General features: G+C 39.6%; 1 protein-coding gene across 1 annotated transcript in view; it reads right to left on the bottom strand.

Moving 5' to 3' along the window:
- PDCD6 (programmed cell death 6) overlaps window positions 1-15,941 on the bottom strand; it is a 41,885-nt gene that overhangs the window by 5,187 nt on the left and 20,757 nt on the right. Inside the window, exons 3-4 of the mRNA XM_072152905.1 lie at window positions 12,055-12,099; window positions 11,265-11,423 (exon numbers count right to left, since the gene is read on the bottom strand). Of these exons, the coding sequence (XP_072009006.1) occupies window positions 11,265-11,423; window positions 12,055-12,099 (204 nt within the window). The remainder of the gene's footprint in view (window positions 1-11,264; window positions 11,424-12,054; window positions 12,100-15,941) is intronic.

Here is a 15,941-nt window from a genome sequence, read left to right as displayed (position 1 = left end):
ACAGCATTTGTGCAGCCACTTCTCCACTCACCACACCTGACCTTTTTTTCTGTGTTACAGATTTTTGTATGTAGCAAAAGAAAAAAAAAGGAACCTTTTGTATTTTTCTGTGTAGAGAGCCATGTATGGACTTTTTTCTTTCTTAAGAGTAACTGTAAAGGTTTTTTGTATACCACAAATCAATAGCTCTAGGGATGTAAAACAACTTTGCCTATTTTATCTTTGTTACCGTAATCCAGCAATTTCCAGCTATCCCCCTCAGATTATCCGAGCGCTGCAATATCAGCAGAGGCACAAGAAGCAGCTAAGCCCTGGGGTTTATAGTATATCAACAAATCTACAATTTCTGTTGCCCCTAGACATGACCTTGTAACTTCTGACTTCGGGTTGGGTGGTCGCCATATTGGATTCCTGTGTGAGGCTGTGCTTGCAGAGTTTGTCTCTCTCTGCTCTGTGCCTGTAGCCACGCCCCCTGCAGTCAAGCACTGATCTCAGACACTCAATTCCTGCCAGCACCACATCGTGAGGAAAGAGAAGCAGCAAGCTACAAGGATCCGGGGGAAGGGGGAGGCAGGCAAATATCTGAGATGTAGCAGAGCTGACAGTGTAAAAGTCTGTCAGCCTCTGTGTAATAGGTATTGCATGGATCTCATGCATCTCAGATCTGTCTCATCTTTTACTGTGTCAGTACAATGTCAGAAGCCAGATGAAAGTATATATACACCTGTATCCTGATAATGTAACCACATTGTCACCCCACAAAACTAGATGGATTATAATGCTTAGAAAGTCCTCGCCCACGCCCTGGGATTTTACACTGACCAGCCTAGGGAGTTATAGGAGCTAAAACAGCAATATCACTGAGTATACTTTTTATACTTAGAAAATCCTGGGGCACACCACCAACCATAATAGCACAAAATGACACTAAACAGTCATATTATACATATAGTTAATTATATAGATTCTAAATTTATTTTACTCACTCAGTGTGAAACCTAGGCCTGTTTCAATAAACACAAAAGGGATATCCTGGCAGGAATGGTGGAAAGACACACACAAAGCTCTTCCTCAACAGTTCTTAGTTTCTCCCTGTTTTTAGTATATGGTTCTGATTATCATGTGGCTCATATACTGCAAAATAAAGGGGTACAATGAGAAGTACTATGGCCATGAGGCCAGAGTACAAGTGCCAACTCATACTCAGCATATGAGCTGGTACTTGTAGTACTCCAGCCTCATGACTATAGTATTTCTCATTTCTCATTGTTATATGCAGTATACTGCTGGAGTACTAAAAGTACCAGCTCATATGCTGAGTATTCTGCCAACAGTTCATATACTCAGGCAAAAGCTCATATAGTCAGCATTATTGGTGGGCATTACCCAGGCGGTGGGGATGATACGCTGGCCTCGGTGACGTCATTTTGTCGCGCGAGGTTCAAAGCTTGTGCATGTGTTATTGTACACGTCTCCTACATTGTAAGAAGCTGTGACTGTGCATTGCCGGGAAACAAAACACAGGGGGCACCATAGTTTGGGGAACTTTCCCCGCGGCACACCCGAACATGTGTCGCGGCACACTAGTTTGCCACGGCACACTGGTTGAAAATCAGTGTTCTAGAGATCAGCTTGCTGTGCTTCTATAGAAAGCTTCTAGGTTTACTTTCTGTGGATATAAACCATACCATGGTCATGTGATGTCACACAGGTGCACGCTTTGTTACAATTACAGAATAATCAGAGCTGTGTGTTATAACGGCTTGTGCATCTGTGTGACATCACATGAACAGGTACTGGTTTATATCAACAGAAAGTAAACCTAGAACAGTGATGGCGAACCTTTTAGCAGCCGAGTGCCCAAAAAGCAACCTAAAACCCCCCTTATTTATCGCGAGGTGCCAACCAAAAATTAAAGCAGTGACTTATTGCTCTTTGTTTTTCAACAACTTTCAATCATATTAGCCTCCTGAGGACAGCAACACAGTAGAAAAATGGAAAATTTGCATCATTTTAGCTGCTTGGAGCTTCAGGAAGATTCTTTGAGTCTTGACTGGTGTGCTGGGGCGATGGCCTGGGTGCCCACAGAAAGGGCTCTGAGTGCCGCTTCTGGCACCAGTGCCATACGTTCGCCACCACTGACCTAGAAGCTTCCTATAGAATGACAGCAAGCAAAGAGCTAGAAAACAATGTGGTATTGCTATAGAAAGTTTATTGGAAAATTAGATCAATATTTATTTTTAGAAATGGGAACACCCCTTTAACCCCTTAAGGACGCGGTGTTTTTTCTCTCATTTCTCGCTCTTCACCTTCAAAAATACATAACTTTTTAATTTTTTTTTTTTTTGAACATTAATTTGTATTGATTTTCCAGGGATAATGTTACATACAGATGTAATAAATTACATTAAGAAGTATGATTTCCATTTGTCTGGTTACAGTCATTACAGGAAATATCAATAAGTCATGGAAAAAGGAAAAGTATAAAACATAACTAAAAGAACTGTAACTTGGCGACAATTGAGATTGTACAGTAATATGAAGGAGTGTAAGAATTACATAATCAAACGTTGATGGTATTATACGTCGAACTTAGCCATATATCCCAGTTGTTTAAAAAGTTTGGGATCTTGTGAAGACAATGAGCGATGGTTTTTTCATACAATTTTCATTTATTTAGCTGATAACTTCAGCGAGAGGAGGGGGGGCAGGGTTTTTCCAATATTTAGCAATTTTGATTTTGGCTGCAATTAGTACATGACTGATTACTGTTAGGTGGGTGTGTGGGAAATCTTCCATGTCTATGAAGAAGAGAGCTTGAAGAATTGATATCTTTAGAGGAAAAAGACTTATTTTAGTTAGTAAAGCATTAATAGCTTCCCAAAAATTATTTATGAGATTGCAGTTCCACCATATGTGTAGCATGTCGGCGTTCTCACTCTGGCAGCGCCAGCATGTTTGGGTATTATCCGAATAAATTTGTGCCAGTCTGTGGGGCGTGTAGTACCTGCTATATCTTAATGGAGTTTTCTAGGTGGTTAATACATCTGGATACTTTAGGGGGGATTCTGAATGCCTGGAGCCATTGTTCCTCACTTAGTGTCATGTCTAGTTTGTCAGACCATTTATTTAGATGGGAATTTATGGCCTCTGAGTGGGTCTCGACTAGAAGCTTATAAAAGGTGGATAACCCTTTTGATTTGGACTCTGGGTTTAGTAAAAACTTTGTTATGTCCGTGTTCACTGAGCTAAAACTAAATTTAGCTTTATTGAGGGCTGTTTTAATTTGTTGGTATTGTAGCCAGTTTATTCCTGCCGTTTGGGTATCCAGAGATATTGATTCCATTGTTTTTAACTTTCCGGATGGTAAAATAAGAACTCCCAGGTTCCCTGAATCTTTCCTCAACCAATGTATAGGACCCAAATTATGTATACCTGCAGAAAAACTGTTAATTGGAATGTCTTGTGGGACTATACTTAGGATTTGAGTTTTTGAGAGAGATATCCATAAGTCAGCCATTGCTGATATAGTTGCTAAAGGGTGTTTAGGTTGAGAATTGAGGATCATTAAGCTGTAAAGGTACGCTTTAATGTCTTTTGTTGGGACTTGATTGTTTTCTATGTTGATCCAATGTTTATTAGTATCTGGGGACCAAAAGAGTTTTAATTGGTCTAAAATGCTGGCTTTATAATATTGTATTACAGATGGGCAGCCTAGTCCGCCTTTATTTATTGGTTGAATAAGTATATTTGCTTGTATACAAGGTTTTTTTGTGTTTCCAGATATAGGACCAGAGGAGTTTGTGCAATGTTTGGAGTGTTTTCAGAGGGGTTGGGATGGGTAAATTACGGAATATATATAAAATGGATGGTATTATACACATTTTAACTGTAGCTATCCTCCCAAACCAAGATAATTCAAACTTGTCAAAGTTTTCTAAGTCTTTTTTTATCTTGCTTAGAAGGTGTTTGTAATTAATGTTAAGCGTTTCTTTATGTGGAAATGTTAACTTAATTCCTAGATAGGTGATATTTGGGGCTTCCCATTGGACTTGAGAAATGTAGCTGTTAAAAGGGGATATGCCCATGTTTAGCACTTGACATTTTGATGTGTTTAATTTGTAATATGATACCGGACTATATTTCTAATGATTTGCATTACAGCTGGTAATGATTTTGAGGGATTCAAGAGAATTAGGATGGTATCTTCAGCAAATAGGCCTACTTTGTTGTCTGAATTTCCTGTAATTTGTGGGTCTCTTCTAATTAATTCTGCAATAGTCATTATAAATATCAATGGGGACAAAGGGCACCCCTGTCTTGTACCGTTTGTTATTGTAATTTTTTCTGATAAAAATCCTGATGAGTACACTTGTGCGGATGGTTTGGAGTAGAGAAGCATTATGCTATCTAGAATATTGGCTTTTAGGCCAAATTTCTTTACCGTTGCCAACATTAATTTCCAATGGACCCGATCGAACGCCTTCTCCGCATACAGAGAAAGGAGCAGAGAAGGCGTTCGTCGGGCCTCCGCTATTTGAATTATATCTGGGATCTTTCTAGTGCTGTCTAGTGTTTGTCTTCCTTTAATAAAACCAGTTTGGTCGTTATTGATGACCAATGGTAAAATGGAGGATAATCTAGTGGCTATAATTTTGGCATAGATTTTTAAATCTGTGTTTAATAAAGAGATCGGCCTAAAGTTCATTGGCTTGTCTGGGCTTTTACCGGGCTTTGGTAGGGTAATGATTAACGATTGTAACATTTCCTCTGGGATTTCGTTCTCTTCTATTATGGAGTTTAGGGTTTTCAGAAGGCAGGGTTTCAAGATGCTGTAAAAAGATTTATAGGACCGCCTCAGGAGGCAGGCCCTACCTTGTTACCACTATATAATTTAGCTAAACAGGTCTGGAAAGCGGCTAAACACATGGCAAACTTTACAGGCATTATAGCTGAAACCCCACTGTGGTACAACCCCACTCTCCGACACATACACGCCCTGGAAGGACAAGCCCTATGGAAGCAAAAGGGTATAAACACAATAGGAGATATTTATAAAGAAAATGTCCTCTGCTCCTTCCAAGAATTGCAAAACAAATATGATTTGGATAGGTCCTTCTTCTACAGATACCTACAGCTCAGACATGCGCTGGAGGCTCAGTTCCCAGACTCTCCCCTCACCATATCGTCTTGCCCGATAATTGGCATATACAGAACACAGGGTCCTAGAGGGTTAGTCTCAATACTCTACTCTCATCTAATACAGAAAAAGATCATACAACATCCACTGACTACAAAAGACAAATGGAAAACACTCATTCCTTCACTGGACGAGGAATCCATTTCAGATATTCTGTCCTCGCAGCTAAAAGTCTCTCCCTCAGTAAATAACAAACTCATCCAGTTGTACTTCATCCACCAAGCATACCAAACCCCAGTACGGCTACGGCACATGGGTAGGGTGACAACGACAGCATGTCCTAGATGCTGAGAAACAGGAGCAGATTTTTGGCACATGAGCTGGAGCTGCGTACCAATCCAAAAATTTTGGAAAGACATAACAGACTTCCTCACAAGTATTTTACCGGTCCCACTGCCGCACTCACCGGAGACATGCTTACTGGGCCTAATTCAGGAAGCAGATTGGACACATTACCAAATTATTTTTTTTTAAGAGAAACACATTGTTTTTGGCCCGAAAATGCATTGCGCTGCGGTGGTACTCACCTAACACTCCTACACTTAGCATGTGGAAGCTTCAGGTAAATCAAATTCTGCCATACGAGAAGATTATCTATAAGCACAGGCAAAAGCCAGGCAAATTCAACCAAATATGGGGGGACTGGTGCGACTCACCGAGAACCAACTACTCTCCCCCCAGACTTAGGATGGCCATGAGAGACTTATAATCTGACAGAGAGTTTGAGAACAATATAAGTACAGCAGTGGAGCTACACACTAAAACATCTTTAAAAAGAGTACTATATATGACTCCAGATGGGAACCCAGACTTTACCACCCTCTTGAGACCAAGGAAGAAACAATTGAAAGTATAAATAAGCTTCACTCCAGCAGGACATGACAGAGAGGGGACACAGTGACACAAACCTTCGAATATAATACAATAGTGACATTTGAAAATGAAACCAAAGACCCAGTTAGATGGTATTGACTCATTATTTTATTATAGTTTAAGTTCTTTCAGACAAAGCAGATAAATTGATGGAGATTGTAACACGATTTTGTTGTTAAATTGTAAAACAGAAAATGTCAATGTAATGTTTTCTGCTATTCTGATTCTGCAATAAAACAGTTTTTTTATAAAAAAAGATTTATAGTATTCATTTGTGAGACCGTCTGGGCCTGGCGCTTTATTGTTTATTGCATTTTTTATCGCTTGATCAAGTTCTTCGCTACTAATTGGATGATTTAGTGCTTCTATCTGTTGTTCTGAAAATTTAGGAAGTGTTATACCAGATAAGAATTCATTTATTGAGTTGTCTGATGGCTGAGGGGTGGAAGAGTCATCTTTTAAATTATATAGTGACCTGTAGTATTAGCCAAACATGTTAGCTATTTCCTGGGGGTTTATGATTTTGTTGTTTTTTTGGTTGATAATGTAGGGGATTTTTTGTTTGGAGCTTCTATTTTTGATTCTATTGGCAAGAATTTTGCCTGCTCTGTTACCTTGCCAATAGTAATTGGCTTTACATCTTCTCATATTAAATTCTAATTGGTTTTGGTAAAGTTGGTATAATTCATATCTTAGTTCTTGTATTTGGTTGGCAAGGGTTTGGGAGGGGGAGATTTTATTTTTAGTATCTAATACATTTATTAAGTCTAGGAGGGAAGAAGTTTTGGCCATTTTAAATCTTTTGTGTCTGGCAGATTGTTGGATGAGTAAGCCTCTTATGAAATTTTTTTTGAGCGCACCATAGGTTAGCTTCCGAAGTGTCCGGGGTATTGTTAAATCTAAGGAATTCTAGTAGCTTACTTTCCAAGGTTTGGGTGATGTTAGGGTTTGATATCAAGTAATTATTAATTCTCCAGACAAAGGTCGCTTGTGGGCATGTTGCGTGGGAAACGGTAATGGTCACCGGGGCATGGTCAGACCATGTAAACTGGCCAATGATTGCTGATGTTACTTTTTGTAGCAGCCATTTGTCTACCCAGGTCTATTCTGGAGTATGAATTTTGGGGTATTGAATAGAAAGTATAATCTTTTTCTGAGGCATGTAAGACTCTCCAGGAGTCGTATAGGTCTTCTGAGAGGATGAGATTGGAGAATCTCACACTATCACATGAAATGTGGGAGTTGGGACCAGGAGGAGGTGATTTGTCTATGCTTGAGCTGGGGACTAAGTTAAAATCTCCGCATAATATTGTGTGTCCCTGTTTTAAGTTATTGATTTTTTCTATAATGCTTTTAATGAAAGGGTATTGTTTTTTGTTGGGGGCGTATATGGAGATTAAGGTGAATACTTCGTCGTCAATTTTACATACCAGAAAGATATAGCGTCCATTAGCATCTGTTTCTAATTTTATGAGATCAAAGGCCACCGTGTCTTTTATGGGTATTACAATTCCTCTTTTTTTTTCTCTGGAGGAGCAAAGAAGATATGAGGGAATTTGTTATGCTTTAGTCTTTTGGTGTCTTCTAGATTTAAAAGCGTTTCCTGAGCGCATATAATATCACTCTTTAAGCTTTGGGCCTTTTTCCAAAATAGAGCTCTTTTCATCGGGCTATTTAGGCCTTTAGTATTGATAGTGGTTAGGTTAAATGTCATTTTTGGGAGAGAAAGTACAGATGCTGATTACGACGCTATACCTGTACATATTTTCTATGCTATATTCTATACAAGTCATTTCATTTGTCGCCATAACAAAACCTGAATAGTTATTCAGGGTAACGTTAACTATAAGAAAGACAACATAAAACTTGAACAAAAACTGTGACAATGCTACCTGCATCGTCACAGAGGGGGATAAAAGTTTGGGGATAGGATTTCCGACTGTCCGGTTCTTATGAACCTACCAAGCTTCAAGGTGGCTTGGTGTATTAGGGGGGAGGGGGGGTGGGGGGGGGTTGGTTCACTAGCTGAAAGGAGAAGGTTGGTGATTTCTTGGCTCCGCAAACTTCCCTTGTTTAAGTGGCTAGTTGGTAAAAAAAAACATATACTTGCTATGAGAATGGGTAGTCCTCTCAGGTGGCGGTGCTCCAATCTTTATTCAGCGTTGCTGCTTTCTTTTTTGCTGGGGAGGTGAGGTCGCCTTCTTCTTGGGAGAGGATGTTCCATTTTTGAAGTTGGGAAATAGCTTCTTTAAGGGAGCTGAGGGCATAATTTATCCCATTTCTGAAGATGATGCGCTTAACCGGATAGCCCCACTTGTATGCAATGTTATTTTCTCTTAACGCTTTTGTTACTGTAGCGAATTCTCTTCTTCTGCTCAGAGTTCCTGCCGAGAGGTCTGAGAATACTGTAATGCCCTGGAACCGTTCCGGGAGGGTATAACTTTTTCATTTTTACGTGTACAGAGCTGCGTGACATTATTTTGTGCGTAACAAATTTTACTTTCTCGTAATGTTATTTATTTTAACATGCCATGTACTGCGAAGCTGGGAATAAATTCCAAATGTGGAAAAATTGAAAAAAAAACAAACAAAAAACGCACTTGCGTATAGTTCTTGTGGGCTCAGTTTTTAGGACTTTGACTGTGCGCTTAAAATAACACCTCTACTTTATTCTTTGGTTCGGTACGATTGCGGTGATACCAAATTTATATAGGTTTTATTGCGTTTTAATACATTTTCAAAAATTAAACGAATGTGTACAAAAAAGAAAAAAAAGCTGGGCGAAGTGTAATTTTTTGCTAAATGAGGCGACGTTTTCATTGCTACCATTTTGAGGTCTGAGCGACATTTTGATCACTTTTTATTCCATTTTTTATGTGATGTAAAAAGGTGTAAAATTCGCATTTCGGACATTTGGGCGCCATTTCGCGTCTCTGAGGTCACCGCCGGCCATAACCGTTTTTATATTTTGATAGATCGGGCATTTTGGGACGCGGCGATACCTAATGAGTCTGTGATTTTTACTGTTTATTATGTTTTATATCATTTCTAGGGAAAGGGGGGTGATTTGAATTTTTTTGTATTTTATTTTATTATTTTTTTTTTTTTAAACTTTTTTTTTCTTTTCTCTATTTCTTAGACCAGTGATTTTCAACCAGTGTGCCGCGACATATGGTCGGGTGTGCCGCGGGGAAAGTTCCTAAATCTATGGTGCCCCCTGTATTTTGTTTCCCGGCAATGCGCAGTCACAGCTTCTTACAATGTAGGAGACGTGTACAATAACACATGTGCAAGCTTTGAACCTCGCGCGACAAAATGACATCACCGAGGCCGGCGCATCATCCTGAAAGCGGAGAGACTCTTGCATTTGCCCACCACCTGGGTAATGCCCACCAATAATGCTGACTATATGAGCTTTTGCCTGAGTATATGAACTCTAGGCAGAATACTCAGCATATGAGCTGGTACTTTTAGTACTCCAGCAGTATACTGCATATAACAATGAGAAATGTAAAATGAGAAATACTATAGTCATGAGGCTGGAGTACTACAAGTACCAGCTCATATGCTGAGTATATGAGTTGGCACTTGTACTCTGGCCTCATGGCCATAGTACTTCTCATTGTACTTCTTTATTTTGCAGTATATGAGCCACATGATAATCAGAACCATATACTAAAAACAGGGAGAAACTAAGAACTGTTGAGGAAGAGCTTTGTGTGTGTTTTTCCATTCCTGCCAGGATATCCCTTTTGTGTTTATTGAAACAGGCCTAGGTTTCACACTGAGTGAGTAAAATAAATTTAGAATCTATATAATTAACTATATGTATAATATGACTGTTTTAGTGTCATTTTGTGCTATTTTGGTTGGTGGTGTGCCCCAGGATTTTCTAAGTATAAAAAGTTTGCCGCGGCTCAAAAAAGGTTGAAAATCACTGTCTTAGACCATTTAGGGTACATTAACCCTAGATGGTCAGATCGTTCCTACCATATACTGCAATACTTCTGTATTGCAATATATGGCATTTTTGCATGTTATTCGTTACAATAAGCCACTGGCTCATTGTAACAAATCTGCAGAAGCCAGGTAGCCTCGGGTCAAACGAAGACCCAAGGCTACCATGGCAAACGATCGCCGCCCCCCGATGACGTTTGGGGTAGCGACAATTGTAAAAAAGATGGCGGGTTAATAGCAGCGATCGGTGCAAGCACCGACTGCAGTTATTAGCGGTGGGGGTTTGCTGCAATATGCAGCAACCCCCACCCTTGTACGAAGAGGACTCAGCCAGTGAGCCCTCTTCATACATTCCCTGCACTTCTGTGCCGTAGAGCTACAAGACAGAGCGTGAAGGGGTTAAATGAGATGTTTATTATACATTAGGCCTGAAAATAGTCAGCATACCTTGTGCCCTGTGTTCAGTTCCAAGTACCTACATTGCTTTATCCACTAAATCCATCACATTCATCCTAAAATGTCTACTGATCTTTGCAGGAAAGCAGTCTGTATATCACAGACTTGCTCCCTATATTGTCCACTTACCTGTTGAGTTCCTTTTAGAGAAAGAATAGATGTGGGAGGGAAGTAACGCTATATAGGAACCAGAGGCAGAATGTAGAGCACCAGGTATAATGAATATCCATACTATGTTTTCTGAGTTAAACGGGTATTCCCATCTGGGCATTTACATTTAAATTAATTCATTTGCCATGTGTAAACATTTATTCAATTGGATGTTATTTAAAACAAATGTTCCTGTGTGAAGATAATTTCTCATAAATGTAGCCATGTTGCCCCTTAGAAATGGCTTCCTCGGATACGACCACATCACATTTTGGCAGCGGTAGCCAGACATGCGCTATTGAGCTCTGCCTGACCACATGGATACAGCGTTTATTACCACAGGACGGTTGTAGTATATGCAGTAACTCCCGGACATTTCATGTACCAAAATCATTTGTTTCTTTGTGCAATCCCCCCAGCAGAGGTGGCCGTAACTAAGCAGTCAGTCTGGTTTCTAACGGACCATATGACTACATTTATGAGAAATTATCTTCACCCAGGTACATTTTTTTTTAATAACATCTAATTGAAGGAATGTTTATAAATGGCAGATTAATAAAACAGAATGTGAATGCCCAAACGAGAATACCTCTTTAAGTGTATGTATGGAATACTTAATAACACTTACCAAAACCTGATAAAGCTTGCTTCAATTCATTCTTGTCAATCAGCCCAGAATTATCTCTGTCGTAAGTCCGAAATATATTTTGCCAATCGGTGATGTACTTCCACACCCCAGTAAACTCTTGATAGTTCACACCACCTTTGCACTCCCTGTCAAACATGGCTGTTAAACAGAAAATAGAAGCTTATTAGCACATTATTATTGAACAGTGGGATACAACTGGATGATTTGTTTGCCTATGTCTATACCCAGGTCTGACTATTAAGAGAGAGTGTGCACTTTAAGGATAGGATACCACAGATGACTGTACTGTGTATGTATGAGCAGTCATACATTTACAAAAAGAAACAATTGGTTTACAAAAGAAATAAAACATATGCTCCTTAGAAGATCTTAAAGATGAAAACAAATAAAATGGTGTCAATATTTAACAATGAAGCCAAAATGATTTTTTTTTAATCAAACAGGTTTTTTCACAACTTTCCCCCCACTAACAGAGTTAATGCAACTCCCCCATTGTGTAAGGGGTTTAATATGTCTAGAGAGTTCTGCTGATTAATCATTGTGTATTCACTCCTGCTCCTAACATTAGCCAATACATAGTATGACTTAATGAAAAAAACTCGTGTCATTTAATGATGTGCCCTAAGCTGTTAAGCTTGAAAAACTGGATTGTATTGTAGGAATAATAAACATATAGTTATCTATTGATGAACCTCCTACTGCCAACTACTGCGAAGTCTCTACAGCAGAAAAGACAAGTACAATGAAAAATTGTTAATGTAAAACTTACAGATAATAGATCTGACTGTCACAGGGTTAAATGGTGTCCATGTACCTAAAATGAGAGGATAGAATTCAATTTACTCTCAAATCAAATACAATATTACAAACGGCACATTATAAAAACTACAATAATATCCATAGGAATGTCATAGCTTTTACTAGGATCCTCTTTTTAGAAAGATGCTAAATGCAATCAGACAAGTAACAATTCCTGCTCATTACTTCCTTAGAAAACAACGATGCTGGATGGTAATTCCCTTTAAATTTCTATCACAGCCCAATTATAGAAGTACACTCAGCTGACACCCCAAAAAGGGCCATGCAATTAATGGAATTAAAAACCAAATGGCAGTAACCATAATGGCAAGGGGGCTATGCCTATATTTACTGCGGATCTTACACCCTACTAGTTTTGTGGCCATCATGTACGCAATACATAGGCAGATCACAGCTGGGAAGAGTGAGGCAGTTCATGCAACACTCCAGAGCCATCCTCTGTTCACAAAAACTAGAAACTTCTTTTCCATGAACGTTAACTGTGTCTTAGGAAGTCTACAACAGACAAGAAGCCTGTGTGATGAGAGCCCAACATCTAGCTTCCATCTTCAGTATGGAATGGTCTTCACATGTGTGCCAGGTACTTGTTGTTCTCACAACTGAATGTCTAGCCAACTATTTAATTATATCTAGAAATACATTTTTGTAGTCAGTATTCAGGATGTTCAATGTCATTTAATACAGTCAACTCTTTGATGGTCCTTAAAGTGGTATTGCAGTACTTTTATATGCGTCTGAATGCTGCAGTCCCTTTACGGTTTAACAAGTAGAGCCTATATTTGTATATTTTAATAAGTGCAATCCATCACTACAGGTGGTCCCCTACTTAAGAACACTCGACTTACATACGACCCCTAGTTACAAACGGACCTCTGGATATTGGTAATTTACTCTACTTTAGTCCTAGACTACAATAAACAGCTGTAACAGTTGTCAAATGTGTCTGTAATGAAGCTTTAGTGTTAATATTGATTTTTATGACAACCCAACATTTTTTAAAACCCAATTGTCACAGAGACCAAAAAAGTTCTGGCTGGGATTACAATGATAAAATATACAGTTCCGACTTACATACAAACTCAACTTGTATGTAACCCGGGGACTGCCTGTACTTTTCACACCCCTCAGCACCAGCTGTTAGAAGGCTTATATGTCTGATTGGTGGGGGTCTGACAGCCAGCACCCACCCCACAAATGTAGTGGTCACAACAGATCAGTTCCAATTCTACAATAGATTATTTTTTTTTGCCATTTATACAAATTCGCCCTAAAACATCTATTCTTCCATATATCCAACCATTCTGTCCATAACTTTTTAAATTTTGCTATGCTATTAAATTATTATTGTATTTCATTTGTCTCCCTGTCCCCTACCCCCGTTGTTTCAATGTTGTACCAAATTGTGCATTACCAAAATCTGGCCACATGCATAATGCTCTCTTTCAATAGCCCTCTCACAGGAGGGCACTATACTCTGTACTACTTTGTGTATTCACAACATTTGGGCACACCCATAACGTTCTCTTTATTTGCTATTACAGGTGGTCCCCTACTTAAGAACACCTGACTTACATACGACCCTTAGTTACAAACGGACCTCTGGATTTTGGTAATTTACTGTACTTTAGTCCCAGGCTACAATAAACAGCTTTAACAGTTATCAAAGTTGTCTGTAGTTAAGCTTTAGTGTTAATCCTGATTCTTATGACAACCCAACATTTTTAAAATCCAATTGTCACAGTGACCAAAAAAAGTTTGACTGGGGTTACAATAATAAAGTATACCGTTCCGACTTACATACAAACTCAACTTAAGAACAAACCTACAGACCCTATCTTGTATGTAACCCGGGGGCAGCCTGTACTATCTCTCGCTCTGCTCATCAAATTAAGTGTTCTATATCTTGTGTAAAAGGAGTGTGTGCAGTCATAAAGCTACCTACCCATCTGTTACGGTCTGGCTGAAACTTTGTGCCGGCACACACAAAGTCTATGTGTCACATGACACCTGTCAGAGGAGGGGTGACCAAATCACTCTTCTTGTGATAGGAGTCATTGCGCAGGCCCAGCAGTGCTCCTCTGCACCACAATAGTGAAGATCACACCAGAGCCTCAGTTGACAGGGTAGCCTATGCTTGCCTCCCTACTCCACAGGCCTTTAGTGCACCAAGGCAGAGTAGCTTTAAGTTAAGTGGACCAGCCTTTGCATACTGAACCCAGCTAGGGTTTTAACTTCATGCCACCTAATTTTTTTTTTTCCTCTCTTTGGTATAGCCCTCTGAAGATTACTCTCAGATGAAACGCATAAAGGCCTGCGAAAGATAGGGGAATTCCTTTGCAGTGAGGCTGCCCTCACATCGGAGCTAGGTTCCAGTCCTATGGACTTCAAAAGACCTTCCCTTTGCTACAAGCTGTGAGGACTCCAGCCATTGTTCTTCTTGTACTCCAGTGACCTACATGATCATATCCGGTAAGACCATTCCAATTGATTTAAAGGGGTATTACGGGAATCATCAACGTCTGACACAAAAACCCATGATGATATAAATAAATGAATACAACAATACTCAATGTCATTAGTCACAAAACGGAGCTAAAATAATTTGATTTTATGATTTACAAAATTTATGGCCTCTCTAAAGTAGGTGGAGTTATCACTAAGATGGCCGCCACTGGAAACTACAAGTTCCATGATCCTTTAGTTCTCAGTAACTCCTCCTACCACTTATGCTCTGCTAACAGTGATGATGTAACAGGTTTTCTTGCTCTGTTACCATAGTAATGATGTGTAACTGCCATCACCACAACACTGGCCATACTGGATGCACTGCAACCAACCGACTACAGCCAAACATAGTGCTGATCACATGACCCTGCCCAGGCAGGTACAGGACATGTGATGTGGACATGTGACCAGCGGACATCTTCTTTTCTGCGACGGACCGCGCGGAGGAAATTAACGGACTGATTAAAGGGCCAGTAGCATTTTAATTCTTCATTACAGTGAATGTCATCAGCATTTTCTGCTAAGGGGAGCAAAATTTTAAATAACAACTAATTACACATTAGCTTACATTTTAAGTGCCCACTTGTATATGAATTATGCTGATTCCTGGAATACCCCTTTAACTGACTGTTGGTCTGGAGCTTTGGAATATTTCATATAGTGTATATTTTTCTCGTTGCACTGGTGCCTTTATTATGCAGCACCTCATGAGTTTTTTAGAATTATTAGAAGTCTTAAGTGTCATATTTTGCTGGAGCCCTTTTGGTTTCTCTATTGGGATTAGTACCATTTCTCCTGAGCTGATTAGGTTGCTCATCTCGCTCAGTTACATCTCTTCCCCTTCCTGTGTGTTAGGCCCCTTCCACACTTGCGTTGCAGATCACGTCAGAGTTTGATCAGGGTGCGATCAGGGTTTGGTCACATTTTGCATCAGAGTGCAATCAGTTTTCAGTCAGAGTTTGTTCAATGTCTCAGTTTTTCACACGCGTTTTCAGTGCAATTTCAATGCGTTTTTCACGCGTAGATAATGCGAGTAAAATGGACTCAGGACTGACCTCTATTTTTTCTATGGCAACTGATGTGTTAAAAACGCATTGCACTTTGCAAGTGTCTCAGAGTGCAATGCGTTTTTGATGCATCTCCATAGACTTGTATGGTGCGTTTTTACGCGTGTGTGCGTGAAAAAGAATGAAAGTCTGAAAAGACCCATTGATTACAATGGGTCAGAGTGCAATGCAAGTTCTGCGCGTCAAAAGCACGCGCAGAAAACACGCGTGAAAAACGCAAGTGTGAGAGGGGCCTAAGGCATAGACACGACAAGGAAATAAGTAT

The sequence above is a fragment of the Engystomops pustulosus genome, chromosome 5, assembly GCF_040894005.1.
Source record: "Engystomops pustulosus chromosome 5, aEngPut4.maternal, whole genome shotgun sequence".
Taxonomy (NCBI): domain Eukaryota; kingdom Metazoa; phylum Chordata; class Amphibia; order Anura; family Leptodactylidae; genus Engystomops; species Engystomops pustulosus.
This window is presented reverse-complemented; position numbering and strand designations above follow the sequence as displayed.